This window comes from Loxodonta africana, chromosome 2 (genome assembly GCF_030014295.1).
Source record: "Loxodonta africana isolate mLoxAfr1 chromosome 2, mLoxAfr1.hap2, whole genome shotgun sequence".
NCBI lineage: Eukaryota > Metazoa > Chordata > Mammalia > Proboscidea > Elephantidae > Loxodonta > Loxodonta africana.
The window spans coordinates 47,459,831-47,486,043 of NC_087343.1; the positions used below are offsets into that span (position 1 = coordinate 47,459,831).

Consider the following 26,213-nt stretch of genomic DNA (forward strand, 5'->3'; position numbering starts at 1 on the left):
GACAGGAAAACCTGAACCAAAGCCTTTCTCCTGGTGGCCTCAGAACACAGCCTGAGCCACCCAGAAGTGGTCGGTTTTACTTCTTGAACCAGACATCTCTTACTTGCTCATCTATGGACAATTCACGTTGTGGTTCATTTCAAATCCCAAACAAATCTCCCTATCACCCCAGCCACTTGCTGAAGTGCCCAAACCATTGTGCCACCACCCGCCTGGCTAAACATCCCTTCTGCCTGGACACTCTAAATTCTCTCCACCCGCATTGATCTTCCTGCTCGCAGGTTTCTGTGTGAGCTGTATAGTGGGCTAGCTCCTTTTCAGACATTAGGCTCAATCCACCCAGCAACTGCACATAAGAAAACTGAGATCTAAAGTTTACTAAAGTGGGTGAACCTCTATGCTATGTCATGCTCTTTAGAAAAGTAAATGTATTCCCGCTCTTTTTCTCTCTCCCCCTCCTCCTTCCCCCCTGTCTTCCCTCATCCCCCCAAACACACACACACTCACTCGCACGCTCACCAGGTACTGAATGGATATCTGACTTCCCAACAGTTTAGAAATATCTCCAGTCTTTGGCTCCACTGACACAGTTAGTGAAATGTGCTACCTCTATTTGCCTATACTTTAATCTTACAACATAAGCAGAATGAAGGAGAGGGAGACAGAACTTTTACGTGCACTCGTGTTTCAAAAATTATTGAGTCAAAGTTGCTAAAACAGAGAGCTAGGGCAGCCCAGCGGACCCAGGCTGAAATCTCCCTTCTGTCATTCAGCCTCACAATTGGGAGTTAAGTTACAAAATCTTCTTTTTCACTGTTTGAAATCAGGGTCGGGAGCCAGTTGGGACATAAAGTGCTATAATGGTAAGTGGTTTTGGTGGGAGACACAGACTCTAGAAGTTACTGAGACTGTGCTTCTAAGCCCAGGGAACAAAGCACCCTTCCCAGGGGCCTTTGGTGGGTTTATGGAGCACAGTAATCCTGGATCCAGCTGTGTGAGCTAGGAAAGAAGCCAAAAGCAGAGGGATATTGTTTGGAAAACACTAATGGGTAGCTATATCTTAATGATAGAATAAGCAAGTTTGGACTTAAATTTCGCAGGGCCTAAAATATCTGAGCTTGCGGCAGGTGGGGGAGAGCGGGGCAGGGTGGGAACTACCATCTGTCGGTTTGTCATACCGTGGCGGTTTTATGTGTTGCTATGATGCTGGCATCTATGACACTGGTATTTCGAATACCAGCAGGATCACCATGGTAGACAGGTTTCAGCAGAGCTTCCAGACTAAGACAGACTAGAAGGAAAGATCTGGAGATCTAGTTCTGAAAATTAGATCACAACAGAATATCTCTAGAAGATGGCCCTCTCGGTTAGAAGGCAGTCAAAATACACAGTGGCCACAGCAACGGACTTGAGCATACTAACAATCGTAAGATGGCAAAGGTCTAGGCAACGTTTCATTCCATTATACATAAAGTTGCCATGCGTTGGAGCTGACTTCATGGCAACTAACAAAACAACAACAGAGGGAGAGACTGACTACTCTCAGAGGGGACTCTCTCTCTCTAGGTTTTCTAAAACCGTATTAACCTGCTGATGGGAATGTTTTAGGTGCAGTTTATCTGCAGGCATGAGCAGTGCTACTCAAAGTGGAGCTCCCCTAGAGTCTATTGGAAATGAAAAACTTTGATCTGCAGGCTACTGAATCAGAATTTCAAATTTTAGAAATCTGCAAAATTCTAAAATTTGAAATTCTGATTCACGGTGAAGTCTACCAACTCATGGGCACCGTGTTGTGCTGAGCACAGTGTTGGCTGAGATTTAGGCTACCCCTCCCAGGGCCAATTTCCCAAAAAGCAAGGTATGCATGGACCCAATTGTGCTTCCCTACCAATCTGCAGTGCATAATTTCACCTGTCCCCAACCACATCAAAGATGTGGTGAAACCCGCGTGAAATTGCTCACCACAGATTAGCAAGTAAATACAATTAACGTACCTTGTCAATGCAAGCCAGTGCATACTGTGTTTACTGGTTAATCTGCCCTGCCCCCTCCCATGAAGGTTCTGTAGCCTGATGCTCTCTGGCCCTTTCTGGTCCTCCTGACCAGCCTCTGTCCAGTCATGCCTCCCTGAGGTGTGAAGGAAAGAACCCTAAACTTGGAGTCTAGAATGTGAATTGTAACTCTGTTTCTGCTGCCAGTTAGCTCTGTGACCTCCGGCAATTTCTTAGCATTCCTCTAAGCCTCAGTTTCCTCACTAAATGGAAAATTGTCAAATAGGCACAAGGCAAAAAGCTTTAAGCCAGTTCACTTTTAAGTCTCCTTCCTGTTCTATTATTCTATGATTTAGTGCTTTCCTAGGGGGTGCACATCAGCATTCTACCTGGGTTTCCTTTGTTGAGGCAAAGTCATACACACCAGACCTTCTCTTTTCATAGCCTTGCCTACCCCACCTCCAGCAAAATTTACCTTCCCAAACCCCTAGACCTGACTCTGCCTTCTAATAGGACAGATGATGTACTGTATTACATCTACCAAATGTGAGTACTTACATAATTTGCAGTAGTATGCATGGGATTTGGAGTCAAATACACTCAAGCAATAATCCAAACCCCCACGTGTCTGTCAGTTTGCCATATTCTGGGGGCTTGCGTGTTGCTGTGATGCTGGAAGCTGTGGCTCTGGTATTCGGATACCAGCAGAGTTACCCATGGAGGACATGTTTCAGCTGAGCTTCCAGACTAAGACAGACTAGGAAGAAAGACCCAGCAGTCTACTTCTGAAAAGCATTAGCCAGTGAAAACCTTATGAAAGCAGCAGGACATTGTCTAAATAGAGTGCCAGAAGATGAACCCTTCAGCTTGGAAGACACTCAAAAGACGACTGGGAAAGAGCTGCCTTCTCAAAGTAGAGTCAACCTCAATGCTGTAGATGGAGTAAAGCTTTCAGGACCTTCATTTGGTGATGTAGCATGACTCAAAATGAGAAGAAACAGCTGCAAACATCCATTAATAATTGGAACCTGGAATGTATGAAGTATGAATCTAGGAAAATTGGAAATCATCAAAAATGAAATGGAACACATGAAGATCGATATCCTAGGCATTAGTGAGCTGAAATGGACTGGTATTGGCCATTTTGAATCAGATAATCATATAGTCTACTATGCTGGGAATGACAACTTGAAGAGCAATGGTGTTGCATTCATCATCAAAAAAGAACATTTTAAGATCTATCCTGAAGTACAACACTGTCTGTAATAGGATAATATCCAAACGCCTACAAGGAAGACCAGTTAATATGACTATTATTCAAATTTATGCACCAACCATTAAGGCCAAAGATGAAGAAATAGAAGAAATTTATCTGCTGCTGCAGTCTGAAATTGATGGAACATGCAATCAGGATGCATTCATAATCACTGGTGATTGGAATGTGAAAGTTGGAAACAAAGAAGGATCAGTAGTTAGAAAATACGGCCTTGGTGGTAGAAACAATGCTGGAGATTGAATGATAGAATTTTGCGAGACCAATGATTTCTTCATTGTAAATACCTTCTTTCATCAACATAAACGGTGACTATACACATGGACCTCACCAGAGGGAACACACAGGAGTCAAATTGACTACATCTGTGGAAAGAGACGATGGAAAAGCTCAATATCATCAGTCGAAACAAGGCCAGGAGCCGACTGTGGAACAGACCATCAATTACTCATATGCAAGTTCAAGCTGAAACTGAAGACAATCAGAGCAAGTCCACGAGAGCCAAAATATGACCTTGAGTATATCCCACCCGAATTTAGAGACCATCTGAAGGATAGATTTGATGCATTGAACACTACTGACCGAAGACCAGAGGAGTTGTGGAATGACATCAAGGACATCATACATGAAGAAAGCAAGAGGTCATTGAAAAGACAGGAAAGAAAGAAAAGGCCAAAATGGATGTCAAAGGAGACTCTGAAACTTGCTAATGAACATCGATCAGCTAAAGCAAAAGGAAGAAATGATGAAGTAAGAGAACTGGACAGAAGATTTCAAAGGGCAGCTCGAAAAGACAAAGTAAAGTATTATAATGACATGTGCAAAGAGCGGGAGATAGAAAACCAAAAGGGAAGAACATGCTCAGCATTTCTCAAGCTGTTGAGTTGCAACAGTGAAGGATTCTATGGGGACAATATTAAAAGACTCAGGAAGCATCAAAAGAAGATGGCAGGAACACACAGAGTCATTATACCAAAAAGAATTAGTCAATGTTCAACCATTTCAAGAGGTAGTATATGATCCGGAGCTGATGGTACTAAAGGAAGAAGTCCAAGCTGCTCTGAAGGCATTGGTGAAAAACAATGCTCTAGTAATTGACAGAATATCAATTGAAATGTTTTAGCTAATGGATGCAGTATTGGAAGTGCTCACTTGTCTATGCCAAGAAATATGGAAGACAGCTTCCTGGCCAACCGATTAGAAGAGATCCACATTTATGCCTATTTCCAAGAAAGGTGATCCAACCAAATGTGGAAGTTATAGATCAATATCATTAATATCACACACAAGCAAAATATTGCTGAAGATCATTCAAAAGTGGCTGCAGCAGTATAGTGAAAGGGAACTGCCAGAAATTCAGGCTGGTTTCAGAAGAGGACGTGGAAGCAGGCATATCATTGCTGATGTCAGATGAATCCTGGCTGAAAGCAGACAATACCAGAAGGATGTTTACCTGTGTTTTATTGACTATGCAAAGGCATTCAGCTGTGTGGATTATAACAAATTATGGATAACACTGAGAAGAATGGGAATTCCAGAACACTTAATTATAATCATGAAGAACATTTACATAGGTTAAGAGACAGTAGTTCGGACAGAACAAGGGGATACTGTGTGTGGTTTAAAGTCAGGAAAGGTGTGCGCCAGGGTTGTATCCTTTCACCATACCTATTCAATATGTATGCTGAGCAAATAATCCAAGAAGCTGGACTCTGTGAAGAAGAACAGGGCATCAGGACTGGAGGAAGACTCATTAACAACCTGCATTATGCACATGATACAACCTTGCTTGCTGAAAGTAAAGAGGGCTTGAAGCACTTACTAAAGAAGATCAGAGACCACAGCCTTCAGTATGGATTGCACCTCAACATAAAGAAAATAAAAATCCTCACAACTGGACCAATAAGCAACATCATAATAAATGGAGAAAAGATTGACGTTGTCAAGGATTTCATTTTACTCGGTCCAACAATCAACAGCCATGGAAGCTGCAGTCAAGAAATCAAAAGACGCATTGCATTGGGTAAATCTGCTGCAAAGGACCTCTTCGAACTGTTGAAGAGCAAAGATGTCACCTTGAAGACTAAGGTGTGCTTGATCCAAGCCATGGTATTTTCAATTGCATTATAAGAATGCGAAAGCTGGACAATGAGTAAGGAAGACCAAAGAATTGACGCCTTTGAATTGTGGTGTTGGTGAAGAATGTTGAATATGCCATGGACTGCCAAAAGAATGAACAAATCTGTCTTGGAAGAAGTGCAACCAGAATGCTCCTTAGAAGCAAGGATGGCTAAGTATGCGTCTTACATACTTTGGAGGTGTTGTCAGGAGGGATCAGTCCCTGGAGAAGGACATCATGCTTGGCAAAGTACAGGGTCGGCAGAAAAGAGGAAAACCCTCAACAAGGTGGATTGACACAGTGGCTACAACAATGAGCTCAAGCATAACAATTGTAAGGATGGCACAGGACTGGGCAGTGTTTTGTTCTGTTGTGCATGGGATTGCTATGTGTCGGAACTGACTTGATGGCACCTAACAACAACAACAACAACTATAATCTTAACTCTGCTAAATTAATATAGGGTTTTTGAGCCAGGTACTAGACATCTCTCAGCCTCAATTACACTCTCTCTAGTAAATTTAATGATACCTACCTTGCAAGGCTGGGGTGAGAATTAAATGGAAACAATTCATGTAAAGCATTTAGTACATTAAACCAAAACCAAACCTGATGTTGTTTAGTTGATTCTGGCTCATGGCAACCCCATGTGTTATAGAGTAAACCTGCTCCTTACGTGGCATAAAATGTAGCTGCCTTCCCTTCCCCAGCTTGTTAATTTTTGTTCGCATTAATAAATTTAACCTGTAAATACTGACTTAGCCTCAAGGAGATGACTGTGATCATGAGAGAAAATGGCAGGGCTGCACATTGTTCAACCCTAAGGGATGTCATTCACATGGAATGATACTGTGAATGGATCCCCAGTTTTCTAAAGGGGAAGCAGGGCTAAAATCACCATCTTTCCACCCAACCATTTACTGGCATCCTACTTTTTTTCTTACCTTGAAAGTGGTGGCTCCATCTTCAGGTTCCTTCTCTTAATTTGACCTATATAATTGGGTCAGTTTCATCTTCTGAGGTCCAGTTCTGATTTGACCCATTCAATATTTTCCAAATACACAATTAAGCCTAGAGTCCCTAGACTAGCATTTAAGATCCTCCATAATCTTTCTCCTTTCACTTTTCCTAGACTCATCTCCCATGTTCCTGTGTACTTCACTTTGTTCCAGCCAACTTTGACTTCTATTTCTCAATGTCTCCTGCCTCCGTGCTTTGCTCTTGCTATTCCTTCAGCCTGGAAAGCCACCCTTGCCCATTTCTGTCTGTCATATTCTTATCCTTTCTTCAAAGCTGACCAAAATCTTTCCTGGAATTTCTCTCCCTTAAGTCACTATAGGGTGTGGTTTGTGGTTCTTCTACTTCTCTCCAAGTTGTATTTAGGTCATGTATGTTCATGTGCATTTATGTATGTTCTTGTCTTTTTAAACCCATCTGATGTTTGACGGGCACGATGACATCTTACTGATTTTACTATGCCTCACAACGCTTAACACAAAGCCCTAGTTATAAATGCTGAACAAATTAGTACTAAATTGAACTATCTAGTCCACCCAAACATAGTATTGATTTCTCTAAATGCTGACACATAATGAGATGGAAACAGAAAAATCCAGTCACTTCTTCAGATCCTCACAGCTATCAGGGAGATAGCATTGTGTAATGGTTTTAACACTCCATATCTTAGGTCACATAATCAAAGTACAGTGTCTAAAACAGGGTAGGCATTCAAACATGTTTGATTCATGAATAAACAGACAGGTGGAAGCACTTGGATTTAAATTCTGACTCCACCTTTTCTTAATTGTGTGATCCAGCTAAGTTATTAATTTTTCTAAAGCTCAGTTCCTTCATCTGTAAGATGTGATGACAACTACTTTAGGGAGTTTTATGACTATTAATATTAATAAAACAATCCAAATAAAGCAGTTGACATAGTACCTACCAGAGACCACTCAAAATAGCCCTTTATTCTTACTGGAAACCTTGATGGCTTAGTGGTTAAGAGTTCAGCTGCTAAGCAAAAAGTCAGCAGTTTAACTCCACCAGGTGCTCTTTGGAAACTCTACGAGGGAGTTCTACTATATCCTATAGGGTCAGTATGGGTTGGAATTGACTTGATGGCAATGGGTTTTTGGGTTTACTCTTATTATCATCTAAATCGTTGGCCTATATAAACATTGTCTAAATTAATTCAGCATCAATTTACTTGCAAAGATGTACTGCTCCTTAAAAATTCTGGCAGGTGGTCTTACTGTAGTTTTTTTTTTCTTTCAACTAGAAAAATCTATAATTTAATAAACTTTCACAAATCAGGGAAAGACTTGACTCAGTTGCTCACCTTCTTTTTAAGAACGTGCGAATTCCGTGGGGGAGAGGTGCAAAAGCTGGTGTTTGAAAAAGAAATTAAAAATAGATCTTAAAGAAATTAAAATCTGTGTCTTTTGGCATTGCTAAGATGTAGAAAACACATATACAGTGTTTGGAACCCATGGCCAGATTGAAAGCTACAGTACCTAAATCCAAGCAGGATTTAGTTTGCCTGAAAGCCACCCACACCTCCAAACACTATTTTCTAAATGCATGTGTTCAGAGTTGTGTTAACCCAAATATTAAAAAAAAAAAGAAAGTTGCCCTTAAGTCTATTCCGACACATGGTGACCTCATGTGTGTCAGAGTACAACTGCGCTCCATAGGGTTATCAATGACTGTGATCTCTCAAAGTAGATCATCAACCCTTTCTTTTAAAGTGCCTCTTTTTTTTTTTTTTTTTTTCCTGGGTGGATTCAAACCACAAATTTTTTGATTAGTAGTCGAGTGCTTAATTATTTCCTCCTTCCAGGGACTCCAACCCAAATATTAAAAAAAAAAAAAAAAAAAATTAGAGAGGCTAAATTATACAACTAGTCAAATGCAGGATCTTAGAAATGTAGGATTTTAGAACTGGAAGGGAGCTTGGAGATAATCTAGTACAAACCCTGAATTTTTCAGATGGAAATATTAAGACCCAGAGAGGTCTTAAAATTACCTGGTGACTTCTTCTTTAGCAGCAGAAGAAAAATCTCGTTAAGACTTTTGGTGCCAACACAGGATTTTCTGAACAGGTGGCTATGGCACCAAAGCTAAGAGGATATTGGCAGAATTAGTCTTCTTCGTGGGCTTCAACACTTGGTGACAAGAGAGAAGCAATACATTCTCGGGGACTTAAGTGCTCTTTCACTTCCTCTTCTGGAGATAAAATAGATTACCTTTGCAATGACCTTTTCCTGTAGGGTTCACCCAGATAGGTGAAATATGTCAAAAGAAAAGAACCTCTGAGCTTCACCTTAGCACCATACTCATAATATAGGCTCAGCAATTAGTTAAAAAGGAGGTCTTTCTAGTACTTTTGACACTAAACTTCACTGGAGATGGGTGCTGATAGCACAAATATTATGGCAAGGTTCAGGTACATTTGCAAATCATTTGCATGTAATTTGCATAATCCTAGAGAGAAAAAGTTGATCATACCTACAGAACCTTCCTTTCTTCCTTTTTATTTATTTTCCCCTCCCACTTCTCATTCTCTTTTCAATGATTTGTTGCTGTTAGATGCCTTTTGAGTACATTCTGACTCAGGAGGACACTATGCATGTCAGAGTAGAAGTGCTCCATAGGGTATTCAAGCTATGACCTTTCAGAATCAGGTTAGCCGGCCTTTCTTCTGAGGCATCTCTGGGGGGGGCTTGAACCTCCAATCTTTAGGCTAGTAGTTGAGTGCTTAACCATTTGCACTACCCAAGGACTCTTTTTCAGTGATATACCTCTACTATTGGCTCCTCGGAAACTCTATGCGGCAATTCTACTCTGCTCTATAGGGTCGCTATGAGTCGGAATCGACTCGACAGCAACGGGGTTTTATTGCAGATATACAAGCCAGAGGCAGCGAAAAGTTTTGAATTAGAGCAGATTAGCTAAGGACAGTTTTTTAAAATTAATTTCATGGGCTGTTAATAAGCATTACATTAAAAAAAATTTTTTTTAAGCGTTTGGGAAACACTGTTATTAGTTAAATTTAAACAGAACTTTTCACTAAAATATTTGTTAGTACCTTTAATATGCTAATGTGCATTGTAAATCTTTTGGGAGAGTTGTGTAGAATATAGTATTCAGCACTTTCCTTACTTATTTGATTTTTTTCCCTCAAATTCTACTTAAATAATACTGTACTAGAGCATGAATAACTATAAAGCAATTCAACTTATAATTTGCAAGGTCCTGAACAGTATCAAAAGCCATAAGAAAGAAAAATAAAAGACATTTATTCCGTGAATAGATTTTGATTCATGACTTCCCAAAGGCTGGTCCCTACATGAGAGAACTCAGGCGATGGTTCTTGGCCAAAATACATAAAAAAAAAAAAAGCAGTTATTTAATATGGACGAGTATTTTCCTATGCATAGAATTACAGTGAAGCTGGAAAAGGCCATGGGGAGATTCCTGTCATGTTCAATATGTAAAAGTTACAAATGAAGCTTCTTTCATTGCAAGTGTAGAAAGAATGGAGAGACGGGGGGTCTGTTTATCCTTAGTCCTCTCCTGTGTCTTCCGCACCACTAACCACCCCTGAGAGATTTCCCCAAATCTGGGATCTCAATGGTGGGGGCGGGAGGGGGGAGGGTAAAGCTGAAAACAACATATTCTAATATAACGCCCTTATTATACAAGCCTGGAAGAGAGGGTAAATTGCTATTTACCAGAACAATTAACTTTTGTAGAAGTTGGCACTATTAAATAAAAGGCTTCTTGCCTTTGCAGAATCCAAAACACTGAAATATTACAAAGCATCTTCTCAGACCATAAGGCCATAAAAGTAGAAATCAATAACAGAAAAACCAAGGAAAAGAAATCAAATACTTGGAAACTGAACAATACCCTGCTCAAAAAAGACTGGGTTATAAAAACGTTGAGAAGGGAATAAAGAAATTCATAGACTCCAATGAGAATGAAAACACTTCCTATCAGAACCTTTGGGACACAGCAAAAGCAGTGCTTAGGGGTTACTTTATATCAATAAATGCACACATACAAAAAGAAAAAGGGCCAAAATCAAAGAACTGTCCCTACAACTTGAACAAATAGAAAGAGAGCAACAAAAGAATCCATCAGGCACCAGAAGAAAACAAATAATAAAAATTAGAGCAAAATTAAATGAATTAGAGCACAGAAAAACAATTGAAAGAGTTAACAAGACCAAAAGCTGGTTCTTTGAAAAAATTAACAAAATTGATAAACCATTGGCCAGACTGACTATAGAAATACAGGAAAGGAAATAAATAGCCTGAATAAGAAATGAGATGGACCATATCACAACAGACCCAACTAAAATTAAAAGAGTCACATTAGATTACTACAAAAAATTGTACTCTAACAAATTTCAAAAGATAGAAGAAATGGATGAATTCCTAGAAACACACTACCTACCTAAACTAATACAAACAGAAGTAGAACAACTAAATAGACCCATAACAAAAAAAAAAAAGAGACTGAAAAGGTAATCGAAAAATTCCCAACAAAAAAAAGCTCTGGCCTGGACGGCTTCACTGCAGAGTTCTACCAAAGAAAAGAGTTAACACCACTACTGCTAAAGGTATTTCAAAGCATAGAAAAGGATGGAATGCTCCCTAATTCATTCTATGAAGCCACCATATCCCTGATACAAAACCAGCTAAGGACACCACAAAAAAAGAAAATTACAGACCTATATCAGGAAAGGTGTGCATCAGGGTTGTATTCTTTCACCATACCTATTCAAAATGTATGCTGAACAAATAATACGAGAATCTGGACTATATGAGGAAGAATACGGCATCAGGATTGGAGGAAGACTCATTAACAACCTGAATTATGCAGATGACACAACCTTGCTTGCTGAAAGTGAAGAGGACATGAAGTACTTACTAATGAAGATCTAAGACCAAAGCCTTCAGTATGGATTACACCTCAACATAAAGAAAATAAAAATCCTCACAACTGGACCAATGAGCAACATCATGATAAATGGAGAAAAGATTGAAGTTGTCAAAGATTTCATTTTACTTGGATCCACAATAAACACCCATGGAAGCAGCAGTCAAGAAATCAAAAGACGCATTGCATTGGGCAAATCTGCTGCAAAGGACCTCTTTAAACTGTTGAAGAGCAAAGATGTCACCATGAAGACTAAGGTGCATCTGACCCAAGCCATGGTATTTTCAATCACATCATATGCATGTGAAAGCTGGACAGTGAATAAGGAAGACTGAAGAAGAGTTCACGCCTTTGAATTGTGGTGTTGGTGAAGAATATTGAATATATCATGGACTGCCAAAAGAATGAGCAAATCCGTCTTGGAAGAAGTGCAGCCAGAATGCTCCTTAGAGGCAAGGATGGCGAGACTGCGTCTTACATACTTTGGACATGTTGTCAGGAGGGATCAGTCCCTGGAGAAGGACATCATGCTTGGCAGAGTACAGGGTCAACGGAAAAGAGGAAGACCCTCAACAAGGTGGATTGACACAGTGGCTGCAACAATGAGCTCGAGCATAACAATGATTGTAAGGATGGCGCAGGACCGGGCAGTGTTTCATTCTATTGTGCAAAGGGTCGCTATGAGTTGGAACCGACTCTATGGCACCTAACAACAACAATATATCCCTCATGAACATAGATGCAAAAATCCTCAACAAAATCCTAGCCAATAGAATTCAACAACACATCAAAAAAATAATTCACCATGACCAAGTGGGATTTATACCAGGTATGAAGGGATGGTTCAACATTAGAAAAACAATTAATGTAATCCACCACATAAATAAAAGACAAGAACCACATGATTTTATCAATTGATGCAGAAAAGGCATTTGACACAGTCCAACACCAATTCATGATAAAAACTCTCAGCAAAATAGGAATAGAAGGAATATTCGTCAACATAATAAAGGGCATTCATTCAAAGCCAACAGTCAACATCATCCTAAATGGAGAGATTCTGAAAGCATTCCGCATGAGAACAGAAACCAGACAAGAATGCCCCTTATCGCCTCTCTTATTTAACATTGTGCTGAAGGTCCTAGCCAGAGCAATTAGGGTAGATAAAGAAATAAAGGGCATCCAGATTGGTAAGGAAGAAGTAAAAGTATCTCTATTTACAGATGACATGATCTTATACACAGAAAACCCTAAAGAATCCTCAGGAAAACCACTGAAACTAATAGAAGAGTTTGAGTATCAGGATACAAGAAAAACATACAAAAATCAGTTGGATTCCTCTACACCAACAAAAAGAACATAGAAGAAGAAACCACCAAAGCAATACAATTTACAGTAGCCCCCAAGAAAATAAAATACTTTGGAACGAAGCTAAGCAGAGATGTAAAAGACCTGTACAAAGAAAACTACAAGGCACTACTGCAAGAAACCAAAAGAGACTTACATAAGTGGAAAAATATACCTTGCTCATGGATAGGAAGACTTAACATTGTAAAAATATCTATTCTACCAAAAGCCATCTACAGATACAATACAATTCTGATCCAAATTCCAATGACATTTCTTAATGAGTTAGAGAAACAAATCACCAACTTCATAAGGAAGGGAAAGAGGCCCCAGATAAGTAAAGCATTACTGAAAAAGAAGAACAAAGTGGGAGGCCTCGCTCTACCTGATTTTAGAATCTATTGTAATGCCACAATAGTCAAAGCAGCCTGGTACTGGTACAACAACAGACACATAAACCAATGGAACAGAATTGAGAACCCAGATATAAATCCATCCACATATGAGCAGTTGATATTTGACAAAGGCCCAGTGTCAGTTAATTGGGGAAAAGATAGTCTTTTTAACAAATGGTGCTGGCATAACTGGATATCCATCTGCAAAAAAATGAAACAAGACCCATACCTCACACCAAGCACAAAAACTAACTAAAAATAGATCAAAGACCTAAACATAAAGTCTAAAATGATAAAGATCATGGAAAAAAAAATAGGGACAACGTTAGGAGCCCTAGTATATTGCATAAACAGAATACAAAACATTACTAAAAATTCCAAAGAGAAACCAGATAACTGGGAGCTCCTAAAAATCAAACACCTATGCTCATCCAAAGACTTCACCAAAATAGTAAAAAGATTACATACAGACTGGGAAAAAGTTTTCAACTATGACATTTCCGACCAGCACCAGATCTCTAAAATTTACATGATTCTGCTAAAACTCAACTAGAAAAAGACAAATAACCCAATTAAAAAATGGGCAAAGGACATGAACGGGCACTTCACTAAAGAAGACATTCAGGTGGCTAACAGATAAATGAGGAAATGCTCTCGATCATTAGCCATTACAGAAATGCAAATCAAAACTAAAATGAGATTCCATCTCACTCCAATGAGGCTGGCATTAATCCAAAAAACACAAAATAATCAATATTGGAGAGGTTGTGGAGAGACTGGAACACTTATACACTGCTGGTGGGAATGGGAAATGGTACAACCACTTTGGAAATCGATTTGGTGCTTCCTTAAAAAGCTGGAAATAGAACTACCATATGATCCAGCAATCCCACTCCTTGGAATATATCCTAGAGAAACAAGAGCCTTTACACGAACAAATATATGCACATCCATGTTCATTGCAGCACTGTTTACAATAGCAAAAACTTGGAAGCAAACAAGGTGCCCACCAACGGATGAATGGATAAATAAACTATGGTATATTCACACAATGGAATACTACGCATCTATAAAGAATCCAGATTTCTCCATGTTATGAAATGTTTCATGGATTCAACATTGGGATAAAGAACAATGTTGAATCCACGAAACATTTCATAACATGGAGCAATCTGGAAGACATTATGCTGAGTGGAATCAGTCAATTGCAAAAGGACAAATATTGTATAAGACCACTATTATAAGAACTGGAGAAACCGTTGAGCAGAGAAGAAAATACTCTTTGATGGTTATGAGAGGCAGGAGGGTGGGAGGGAAGGAGAGAGGTATTCACTAATTTCATTTTAGGTGAACGGAAAGACAATACACAATACAGGAGAGGTCAACACAAATGGATTAAACCAAAAACGAAGTTTCCTAAATAAACTGAACACTTCAAAGGCCAGTGTAGCAGGGGCAGGGGTTTCAGGACCAGGGTTTCAGGGGACATGTGAGTCAATTGGCATAATAAAATCTATTAAGAAAACATTCTGCATCCCACTTTGGGGATTGACGTCTGGGGTCTTAAACACTAGCAAGCGGCCTTCTAAGATGGATCAATTGATCTCAACCCACCTGGAAAAAGGAAAAATGAAGAATAGCAAAGACACAAAATAATTATGAGCCTAAGAGACAGAAAAGACCACATAAACCAGAGATTACATCAGCCTGAGACCAAAACAGCTAGATGGTACCCGGCCACAACCGATGACTGCCCTGACAGGGAACTCAACAGAGAAACCCTGAGGGAGCATGAGAGCAGTGAGATGCAGACCCCAAATTCTCGTAAAAAGACCAGACTTAATGGTCAGACTGGGGCTGGAGGGGCCCTGGAGGCCATGGGCCTCAGACCTTCTGTTAGTCCAGGGCATGAACCGTTCCCAAAGTCAACTCTTCAGACAGGGATTGGACTGGAACAGGGGATGGAAAATGATACTGGCGAAGAAAGAGCTTCTTGGATCAAGTGGTCACATGAGACCATGTTGGCATCTTCTGTCTGGAGGGGAGATGAGAAGGCAGAGGGGCCCAGAAGCTACCCAAATGGACATGGGGAGAGAGAGTGGAAGGAACTACTGTGCTATCTCATCAGAGGGAGAGCAATTAGGAGTGTATAGCAAGCTGTACGTAAATTTTTGTATGAGAAACTGACCTGATTTGTAAACTTTCACTAAAGCACAATAAAAATTAATTAAAATAAAAAGATGAAGGGCTTCTTGTTCTGATGAATACTTCAGTGGAACTAGCTGAGTTTTGGTTTAGGGGCTGGAGAGAGGTAAACAGTTCAGCATACTGATCTAGAGTAGGGACCCCAAGGCAATATGGGGAGAGCAGAAAAAATAGCCGAGAAAAAGAAAAAGAAGACAAGGAGGAGAAGGAGGCAGAGAAGATTCAGTCAGAGGATGTGAGCCCAGGGTGTGAAGTGGTAGAGATGTCACCAGGAGGAGACACCCCAGGCCAGAAGATTTATAATAACAGAGGTGACACCCCGGGCCAGAAGATTTATAATAACAGAGAAGTCTAAAATTCAATTTTAAATTATCTGCATTATTGTGATTATAAAACCTTCCCAGTCTCCTCAGTTCTTTAGTAAAGTCTAAAAGCCACTGTAGACTAGAGCAAGGAGCAAGTCCATGTCTCAATTTTCACAGAGTGGAACAAGGACAGGCCACATGGGTAATCTGTCCATATAATGATGTAATTCAGCAGCAACAAGGGCTCAGACCACAAGAATATAAGCAATCTTGACATTTGCAGGAGTCATAAGAAGGGCCTTGTACTTACATAGGGTATACAATGAAGGGTTGGTAATCTTATTTAAATCTTAATAGGGTGGCCACAGTCAAATTCTAAAAAAACAGAAGGTGAGTATAATTCTTTATGTAGGATCTTTCCATTCCAGTGGCCTGTGGTTTTCACTACCAAAAATGCCAATACCCTCCCCCGCTCCATGAGTTGGCCTATATTCCTAATGATCAATTGACTACATATAGTTGGATGTCCTGCTAGCACTTTAAATCCAGCATAGTCCTGATTGTGCCTTCCCCACTTCCTCCCTAGGTCACTGTGTTTCTTTTGTCTTTATTCCCCACCTCTGTGAATGCCTCCACCACCCATATTTTCTGCTAACCAAAAGGTCAGCAGTTTGAATCCACCAGCCACTCTTTGAAAACCCTATGGAGCAGTTCTACCCTGTCCTATAGGGTGTAGGGTGGGTATGAATTGGAATCGACTTGATGGCAACAGGTTTGGGCTTTTTTTTTGTTTTTTTCTTGACTCCTTTCTCTTCTGCTTACAACATATGTAACTAGTTGCCAAATCGTCCTGATTATCACTGCTTGCATATCATCTCCTTCTATGTTTTCTCACTTCCTCAGTTCAGCTTTCATTACCTACCTAAAAACAGTTCTAAGGACCTCTTAAGCTCTACCCCTCCGCTCCATCTATCTTCTAGGCCACACCAATTGTCTATCAAAATCCAGATCTGGTCAAGTCTCTGCACTGTTGAATGTCATTTTCTAGCCCTCCATTGCTCACAGGATGAAGTTCCCTGTAGCCTGGCTAAAAGCTTTCTTGTGAGTGTATTCCTGCCCCCACTATAAGCTTTATCTCTTGCCATTCCCTCCCCTATGTCCTATGCTATAAGCCCACTCATCCTATTTTCACCTCTAAATCCTTGCTCCTCATCTTCTTGCTCTTTCTTACAAAGACCTTGAGTCCCAGAAAAACATCTATGCTCTGTCTCCTTACCTCAACTCAAAATATTAATTAATGACAAAGATTAAAGGCATGATAAGGATTTGTGTTCCCTTCAATGTTTGCATTGTATAATACTTTAACTCAAAAGGATAAATGATATGTACAATTCAACATGTTTTGTCCCAGTGGAGGGGAAGAGCTACAGGGACCTTTGGTGGCCCCCCAAATTATACCTTGAAGGTAACCACCATGACCAATGGAATGTCTACTCTGCAGGATTACCTTTGCTTATAAATCAGCATGATGTAGTCTACAGGGCATGGAATATGGTCTGAAAAAAAAAGGAATTTAAGTATCTGTTTCATCATTCACTGCCCAACTGACCTTAGGCAAAACAAGTCACTTCTTTTAACCTTATTTTGTTATCTGTAAACCAGTATCTACTTGAGGGTTGTTATGCTGATAAAATGGAATTAGGTATGTAAAGAATCTGAAAAACGTAGAGGGCAGGTTTTGTAGTCTATAAAGCACTACACAAAAGTGAAAAGGAATGCTATGAAAAGAGAGATGGACAGGAAGTTAAAACACATGGGTATGTATTTCTAGCTCCGTCACTTACTAGCCCTATGAATTGGATCAAATTACTTGAATGTTTTTCCTGATACCCTAAGAATACTTACCTTTCTGTGATTGTTTCTCTGAGGCCACTGGCTACCCCCTTGACCACAGTGCTAGCTTTGGGAGTCAGCACCACCTGAGATATAAAAAACGAGCCCTTCTTTTTTCTCTCAGTGATAGATGCCTGAAGAAACTGGATCAGTTTTTCAGGGTCTGTGGTGTTGGCCCAGGGTGCTGGCATCATCTGTCCAGGCCAGAGAAAGGGTACTTCCAGAGCCACTGGACTGTGGTAGAAGACCAGCACTTGATAGTCCTTCTCCCACAGGTACTGCAGACTAACTTCCTGGGCAAAAATCGCTGGGCACATTTTATTTCCATAGATGTCTTTCAGCATTTGGACCAGTTTTTCATGGTGATATTTCTGCATCCCATAGAAGTGGTTGAAGTCTAAGAATACTACTTCCTTATGGTGGTCTGAGAGGAATGCATTGATTTCCTCAAGGCCTTCACTGACTTTGGCGCTGAACAAACCATGAGCAAAGTAGAGTTCATTGTCGGGGTCTCTGGGCTTGGTAGAAATTCGAAGATCAAAATAACGAATCCCAGCTCCTAGCTGACCAGTAAAGTTCATTGTCTGAGTGGCTAACCATTTTCTCATCAGCTTTTTTGCCACAGTTCCAAACACAGAGACAAAATTCTGGACAGTTTCTGGCTGTTCAGGTCCTACTGGAGAGGCTTCATCAATGTAGAAGCTGAAGGAATCATGAGACCCTAGAAAAATAACAAGATATAATATGGTTATATCTGAGCCCTTAAAGGCACACTATTTCCTTGTCCTTCCCAACTTCTCTTTTCCCTTTTATAGTGGCCATACCACTCCCTCGTAGAAACCAAAGGGAATACTAAGCGATATTTACCTAGTTAATTCCCATGTCATAGAAGAGCATTTTTTATAGCCTAGTATAGGGAGTCCCTTGGTGGTGCAAATGGTTAATGTGCTCAACTGCTAACCAAAAGGTTGGGAGTTCAAGGTACCCAGAGGCACCTTGGAAGAAAGGCCTGGTGGTCTACTTCTGAAAAGTCAGCCATTAGAAACCCCATGTGGCAGTTCTACTCTGTCGTAGAGTTTGAGTTGAAGTTGACTTAACAGCACACAACAACAATATGGGTAAGTGGGGGTTCATAGTAAGTTGGCATACTTGAATCAAAATATATTAGCAATTTTGATAAATGCAAAAAGATGAAAAGATTCAATCATGAAACCAATATATTCTATTACTGTAAGACGCAATTAAAATAAGTATACAATAACAAATCTAAAAAGTAAGTACACAAATATCCATCATTGGCTACAGAAAAAAAAAAAAAAAAGAAAAGAACAAGTGTTTGCAAGAATGTGGAGAAATCAGAACCCTATACATTGCTGGTGGGAATGTAAAATGGCTCAGCCACTGTGGGAAAGTTTGGTGGTTCCCCAAAAAGTGAAACATTAAATTACTATATGATTCAGAAATTCCACTCCTACGTATATATCCAAAAGAATTAAAAGTAGGGACACAGATACTTACACACCCATGTTCATTTGCAGCACTATTCATAATAGCCCAAAAAGTAGAAATAGTCTAAATGTCTATCAACAGGTGTATGGATAAACAAAATGTGGTACATACAATACAATGGAATATTACTCAGCCATAAAGAACCATGAAGTCCTGAAACTTGCTACAATATGGATGAACTTCGAAAACATTATGATGACCAAATAAGTCACAAAAGGAAAAATATTGTATGATCCCATTTATATGATTAATATTACCCTATCACTGACAGAGTTGTACTTCAGGATAGATCCTGAAATATCCTTTTTGACAATGAATGCGATACTATTCCTCTCAAATTTTTCACTCACAGCATAGTAGACCATATGATTGTCTGGTTCAAAATGGCCAATACCAGACCATTTCAGCTCACCAATGCCTAGGATACTGATCTTCAAACTTTCCATTTCACTTTTGACAACTTCCAATTTTCCTAGATTAGTAATTCACACATTCCAATTATTAACAGATGTTTGCAGCCGTCTCTTCTCACTTTGAGTTGTACCACATCAGCAAATGAAAGTCCCGAAAGCTTGACTCCACCCACAACATTAAGGCCAAATCTATTTTGAGGAGGTAGTTCTTCCCATTTGTGTTTTGAGTGCCTTCCAACCTGAGGGCCTTATCTTTTGGCACTACATCAGTGTTCTGAGGCTATTCATAAGGTTTTCACTGGCCACTTTTTTCAGAAGTAGTTAGCCAGGTCCTTCGTCCAAGTCTATCTTAGCCTGGAAGCACTGTTGAAACCTGTCCACCAAATGCCACTCTGCTGGCATTTGAAATACTGGTAGCATAGCTTCTGTACCACAGCAACACGCAAGTCACCGTAGAAGGACAAATTGACAGATGAGTTGTGGGATGACATCAAGGACATCATACATGAAGAAGGCAAGAGGTCATTAAAAAGTCAGGAAAGAAAGAAAAGACCAAAATGGATGTCAGAAGAGACTCTGAAATTTGCTATCGAACATAGAGTAGCTAAAGCAAAAGGAAAAAAATGATGAAGTAAACGAGCTGAAAACAAGATTTCAAAGGGCAGCTTGAGAAGACAAAGTAAAGTATTATAAGGAAATGTGAAAAGGCTTAGAGTTAGAAAACCAAAAGGGATGAGCATGCTTGGCACTTCTCAAACTGAAAGAACTGAAGAAAAACTTCAAGTCTCAAATGACAATTTTAAAGGATTCTGTGGGGAAAATATTGAATGATGCAGGAAGCATCAAGAGAAGATGGAAGGGTACACAGAATCACTGTACCAAAAAGAACTGGTTAATGTTTAACCATTTCAGGAGGTAGTATCTGATCAAGAACCAGTGATATTAAAGGAAGAAGTCCAAGTTGCGCTGAAGGCATTGGTGAAAAGCAAGGTTCTAGGATTTGACAGAATACCATTTGAGATGTTTCAACAAACAGCTTCAATGCTGGAAGCTCTCGCTCATCCATGCAAAGAAATTTGGAAGACAGCTACCTGGCCAACCCACTGGAAGAGATCCATATTGGTATTCATTGCAAAGAAAGGATTCAACAGAAAGTGGAAATTATCAAACAATACCATTAATGTCACATACAAGTAAAACTATGCTGAAGATGATTCAAAAACAGCGGCAGCAGTAGTACGTCAACAGGGAACTGCCAGAAATTTAAGCCAGGTTCAGAAGAAGACGTGGAACAAGGGATACCATTTCTGATGTCAGATAGATTTGGGCTGAAAGCAGAGAATACGAGAAAGATGTTTACCTGCAAAGGCATTCCCTGTGTGGAGCATAACAAATTATGGATAATATTGTGGAGAATGGGAATTCCAGAACACTTAATTGTGCTCATGAGGGACCCGTACATAGAGCAAGAGGCAGTCATTAGAACAGAACAAGGGATACTGTGTGGTTTAAAATCAGGAAAGGTGTGCTTCCAGGTTGTTCCTTTCACCATATTTATTCAGTCTACACGCTGAATGAATAATCTGAGAAATGGGACTATGTAAAGATGAATGCTGCATTAGGATCAGAAGAAGACTCATTAACAACCTGTGATATCCAAGTGACACAATCTTCCTTGTTGAAAGTAAAGAGGACTCAAAGCACTTACTGATAAAGATCAAAGACTACAGCCTTCAGTATGGATTGTATCTTGACATAAAAAAAACAAAATCCTCACAGCTGGGCCAATAAGCAGTCATGATGAACAGAGAAAATATTGAAGTTCTCAAGGATTTCATTTTACTTGGATCCACAATCAACATCATGGGAGCAGCAGTCAAGAAATCAAATGACATATTTCATTGGGCACATCTGCTTCAAAAGACCTCTTTAAAGTGTCACTTTGAGGACTAAGGCACACTTGACCCAAGCCATGGTATTTTCAGTTGACTCACATGCATGTGAAAGCTGGACAATGACTAAGGAAGACTGAAGAACTGATGCCTTTGAATTATGGTGTTGGCGAAGAATATTGAATATACTACAGAGTGCCCAAAAAATGACAAATCTGTCTTGGAAGAAGTACAGCCAGAATGCTCCTTAGAAAAGAGGATGGCAAGACTTCATCTTAGGTACTCTGGACATGTTATCAGGAGAGATCAGTCCCTGGAGAAGGACATCATGCTTGGTAAAGCAGAGGGTTAGTGAAAAAGAGAAAAACCCTTAATGAAATGGATTGAGACAGTGGCTGCAACAATGGGTTTGAATATAGCAACGATTTTGAAGTTGGTTCATGACTGGGCAGTGTTTCATTGTGCTGTATGGAGGGTCGCTATGAGTCACCTAACAACAACATTTATATGAAATATTTAGAATGGAAAGTATATAGAGAGCAAAGTTTATTGGTGGTTTCTGGGGCAGAAGAGTGGAGAAAGACACAATGCTTAGGGAACCCTGAGCTTCTGTTAAGGGTGATAGAAAATATTGGAGACTGTTAATGTTGATGGTGGAACAACATCATGGACATATTTAATGTCTCTGAACTCTATATGTGAAGATTTGAAGATTCTTTAAATGGCAAATGTTTTGTTACATGTATATTTACCACAATTTAATTAATTATTTTAAAAAATCTCTGGAGCACAGCTCTTCTCTGACACACATGGGGTCATCATGAATCATTACTGACTGGAAGGCAACTAGGTTTATGGTACACAGATCACTTCAATAGTTCAAAATTGATTGTGCAATGATAAGGAAAATTCCTTTTGACCAATATTTTGAACCTCTAACTTTTTTTTTTTTTTTAACTACCACTTCTATTTCCGTGAAACAACAATTTAATGCACTCATAGGATTGGCTTTCCATACCCTTATAATCCATTGCCACTAAGTTGATCCCAACTCATAGTGACCTTATAGGACAGAGTAGAACTGCCCATAGGGTTTCCAAGGAGCCACTGGTAGATTTGAACTGCTGATCTTTTGGTTAGCAGCCTCAGCTCTTAACCACTGTGATACTAGGGCTCTGGCTTTCCATATAGATGGTTTTCCATTACAAAGTGGAATTTATCCAGACTCACTCATTCTGAAATATTTTGCTTTCAGTCTTGGCCTTTCCTTTTATTCTGATTGATTTTAAGCCTAAGGGGCTTGTCTCATCTGAATAAAGAAGCCCTTTCGCAGGCAGACAATCGGTGTACAAATTGTTTCTGCATACACTTTAGAAAGTACAAAGAGGTCCAAGGGATAGACCAAAAAATAAAATAAAAAAACTCGCTGCCGTCAAGTTGTTTCCAGCTCATAGCAACCCTATAGGGCAGGGTAGAACTGCCCCATAGAGTTTCCAAGGAGTGCCTGGCAGATTCCAACTGCTGACCTTTTGGTTAGCAGCCGTAGCACTTAACCACTAGGCCACCAGGGTAGAAATAAGGAAATGGGGGGGGGGGACAATATTGATAAATCTGGTGTCATTCCTGGCTTTGCATTTGGGCAACTGGAAACTTAAATGAGGTCAAGTAGCTTTTAGATATTAAAGAAACGATGAATTTTTCTTACAAGTTAACACAACCGACAGCATTTAAAAATTAATTGATAGAATATTTCTTCACAGGTATATCCTCTCAACAGTGAAAGCTTCTTTGAAGTTGGCTTCTAAATGTAGAAGACGTCCTTCCCAGGAAGGACAAGGACCATTTATGTTGGCTGCTATACGTATCAAAACTGCAGAAATGCAGTAATGGGCATGTGTATGATATGCCTGCAAGTACAGAGAGCCATTTAAAAAATACTTGGACCCGATAAAAAAAAATTATTTCAGGTTTAAATTTTATTTTTTAAAGCCTCTTTTAATTCTTGAACCTAACATGCTGAATAGCTAAAATTAAATTAATACATCCTGGATGCTTCACATATTAGAAAGGGAAAATATACTTCAAATTCTGATTTTCAAAATGCTCAACTGTCAATAACTGTGGAGGTGACACATACCAAGGTAAGAAAATGTGGTGAGGTAAGTACCTCACCCCTATATCTTTTCACCTTTCATGCCCTTGCCCCAGTGTTATCATTTCCTGTCTGTTATACTCAGGCTTTCCCAAACTCTGTTGCTCCAGTCCTGATCTAGGTTCCTTGAGACACCCCTTTTTCTAGTTCTTTCATTGCTGTTGTTGATAAGTGCCATCGAGTTAGCCCCTGACTCATGGCAACCCCACATGTGACTGAATGAAAGGCTGACCGGTCCTGCACCATCCCATGACTGGTTGAAGAGAAAATCATTGTTCAGTCATAGAGTTTTAACTGGCTGATTTCAGAAGTAGATCACCAGACCTTCCTTCCCAGTTTGTCTTAGTCTGGATGCTCCATTGAAACCTAGTTGGCATCATAGCAACACTCAAGCCTCCTTCACTGACAGATGGGTGGTGGTTGCGCATAAGGTGCATCAGCTGGAAATCAGACCCAGGTTTCCCATATAGAAGGTGAGAATAATCACATCAGATGACAAAATGGTGGACAACCACACAATGCTGGGAATCATGGCCTCGCCAAGTCAACATGCATTTTTGGGAGGTGTAATTCAATTCATAATAGTCATATTGGACTGTATTATAGTTTGCTTAACCATGATTAGTCACGTAGATTTTAGGCTTGTATAGTTTGATTAGCCAAATGCTCACAAAAGACAAGTAGCTTTAAAATATTTTGGGGGTAAAAAAAAAGCTTGGATGAAGACAATTCAAATAAGCAAACAAGAAAACTAGACGGCACCATGAATTTTACTATGAATTCTTCGTTAGTTACATTAATGTGTTCTAATTGTATTTAATAAAAGAGCAACCAAAATTTTGAAATTATCAAGAAAACTACCTGACATTTGGATTCACTACTATTTTTAACTCACCCCAAGTATATATCATCCTTTGAAATACTAACTCATGATAAACTGATGATACCACAAAAATATATTTAAAAAATTTAAAAATATATATTTTATTGTGTTTTGCTGAAAGTTTACACAGCAAATTAGGTTCTCATTTAACAATTTCTATAAATATTTTTCAGTGACATTGGTTACATTTTTCACAACATGCCAGCATTATTTCTGTTCCACTTGTTCTGTTTCCATTAATCTACATTCCCTGTGCCCCCTTACCTTCTCATCTTTGGCCTAGGATAAATGGTTACCATTTGGTTTCATTTAGGTGATTGTTCAGAGAAGCATGTTATTTAAGGGTGATATTATTTATTTTATCAGCCAATCTGTCCTTTGGCTGAAAGTTGACCTCCAGGAGTGGTTTGAGTTCCAAGTTTAAAGGGTGACCCAGGGTGATAGTCTCAGGGGTTCTTCTAGTCTTTACTGGTCCATTAAGTCTGGCTTTTTTTTTTTTTAAGTTTTGTCCCATGTTTTTCTCCCATTTTATCTGGGAGCATCTATTGCGCCCCTAGTTGAAATGGTCAGTAATGGTAGCCCGGCACCATCTAGTTCGTCTGCTTTTAAGGTAGGTGAGGCTGTGGTTCATGTAGACTATTAGTCCTGCAGGCTAGTTTCTTCTTTAAGTCTTTGGCTTCCTTCTTTCCCTTTTGCTCCAGACAAGTAAAGACTGAGAGTTGCATCTTAGATGGCCACTTGCAAGCTTTTAAGACCCCAGATGCTACTCACCAAACTCGGATGTAGAACATTATCTTTATGAACTATATTGTGTCAATTGACTGAGTTGCCCCATGAGACTATGGTCCTAAGCCCTCAAACCCAGTAAATCAATCCTATGAGGTATTTGGTTATGTCTAGGAAGTATCCATAACTGTGCCCTCTATGTTTTTTATTTTATACATGAATGTATATATATGCAGCACACATAAACATGTCTATACATATGCCTACTGATGCACCTATACATGCACATCCGTATATTCATATGTGCCTTCCTACACACATATATGCATACGTATCTATCTACGAGGAGCCCTGGTGGCACAGTGGTTAAGAGCTACAACTGCTAACCAAAAGGTTGGCAGTTTGAACCCCCCGGCTGCTCTTTGGAAAGCCTACAGGGAAGTTCTACTTTATCCTATATAGTCGCTATGAGTTGGAATCGACTTGAAGGCAACAGGTAGTAGGTAGTATCTTTTTATGTAACCACAAACATATTTTTTAGTTCTTATTACTATTGTTGCAAAATTGTATATATTAAAGCATTTATAAAATTGTCCCTCATTCTTATGTTCACCTTATTGTCATCATTTACCTTGGTCAAGTTGTGCTTCCACTTATTTGGTATTGCTTTTCCCGTCACCAAAACTAACAAGTATCTACTGTCTAGAAAGTGATTCTTCCTTTCTCTCCCTCCCATCTCTGGTAACCACCTAAGAATGTTGCTTTCTATATGTGTACCTATCCTTGTCTTTTTATAATAATGAGATTATACAATATTTGTCCTTTCGTGATTGACTTATTTCACTCAGCATAGCATGCACCAGATTCATCTACATTATATTTTGAGAACTCATCATTATTCCTTATGGCTACATAGTATTCCATTGTATGTACGTACCACAATTTATCCATTTTTCTGCAGATGGGCACTTATGTTTTATCCCTCCTTTTGCTATTGTGAATAATGCTGTGATGAACATAGGTGTGCATGTTTATTTGTGTCACTGCTATTAGATCTCTAGGGTATATGCTTAAGAGTGGGATTGCTGGATCACAGGGTAATTTTATTACTAGCTTTTTGAGGAACCTACTTGCAGGTTTCTTGTAGGCAGTAAGCGGTTG

At 39.5% G+C, this 26,213-nt stretch overlaps 1 protein-coding gene across 1 annotated transcript in view; it reads right to left on the minus strand.

The window, feature by feature from the left end:
* The window catches only part of PLCXD3 (phosphatidylinositol specific phospholipase C X domain containing 3), a 213,695-nt gene that overhangs the window by 69,511 nt on the left and 117,971 nt on the right, over positions 1 to 26,213 (minus strand). The window contains exon 2 of the mRNA XM_010588116.3: positions 17,490 to 18,198. Coding sequence (XP_010586418.3) covers positions 17,490 to 18,198 — 709 coding nt within the window. The remainder of the gene's footprint in view (positions 1 to 17,489; positions 18,199 to 26,213) is intronic.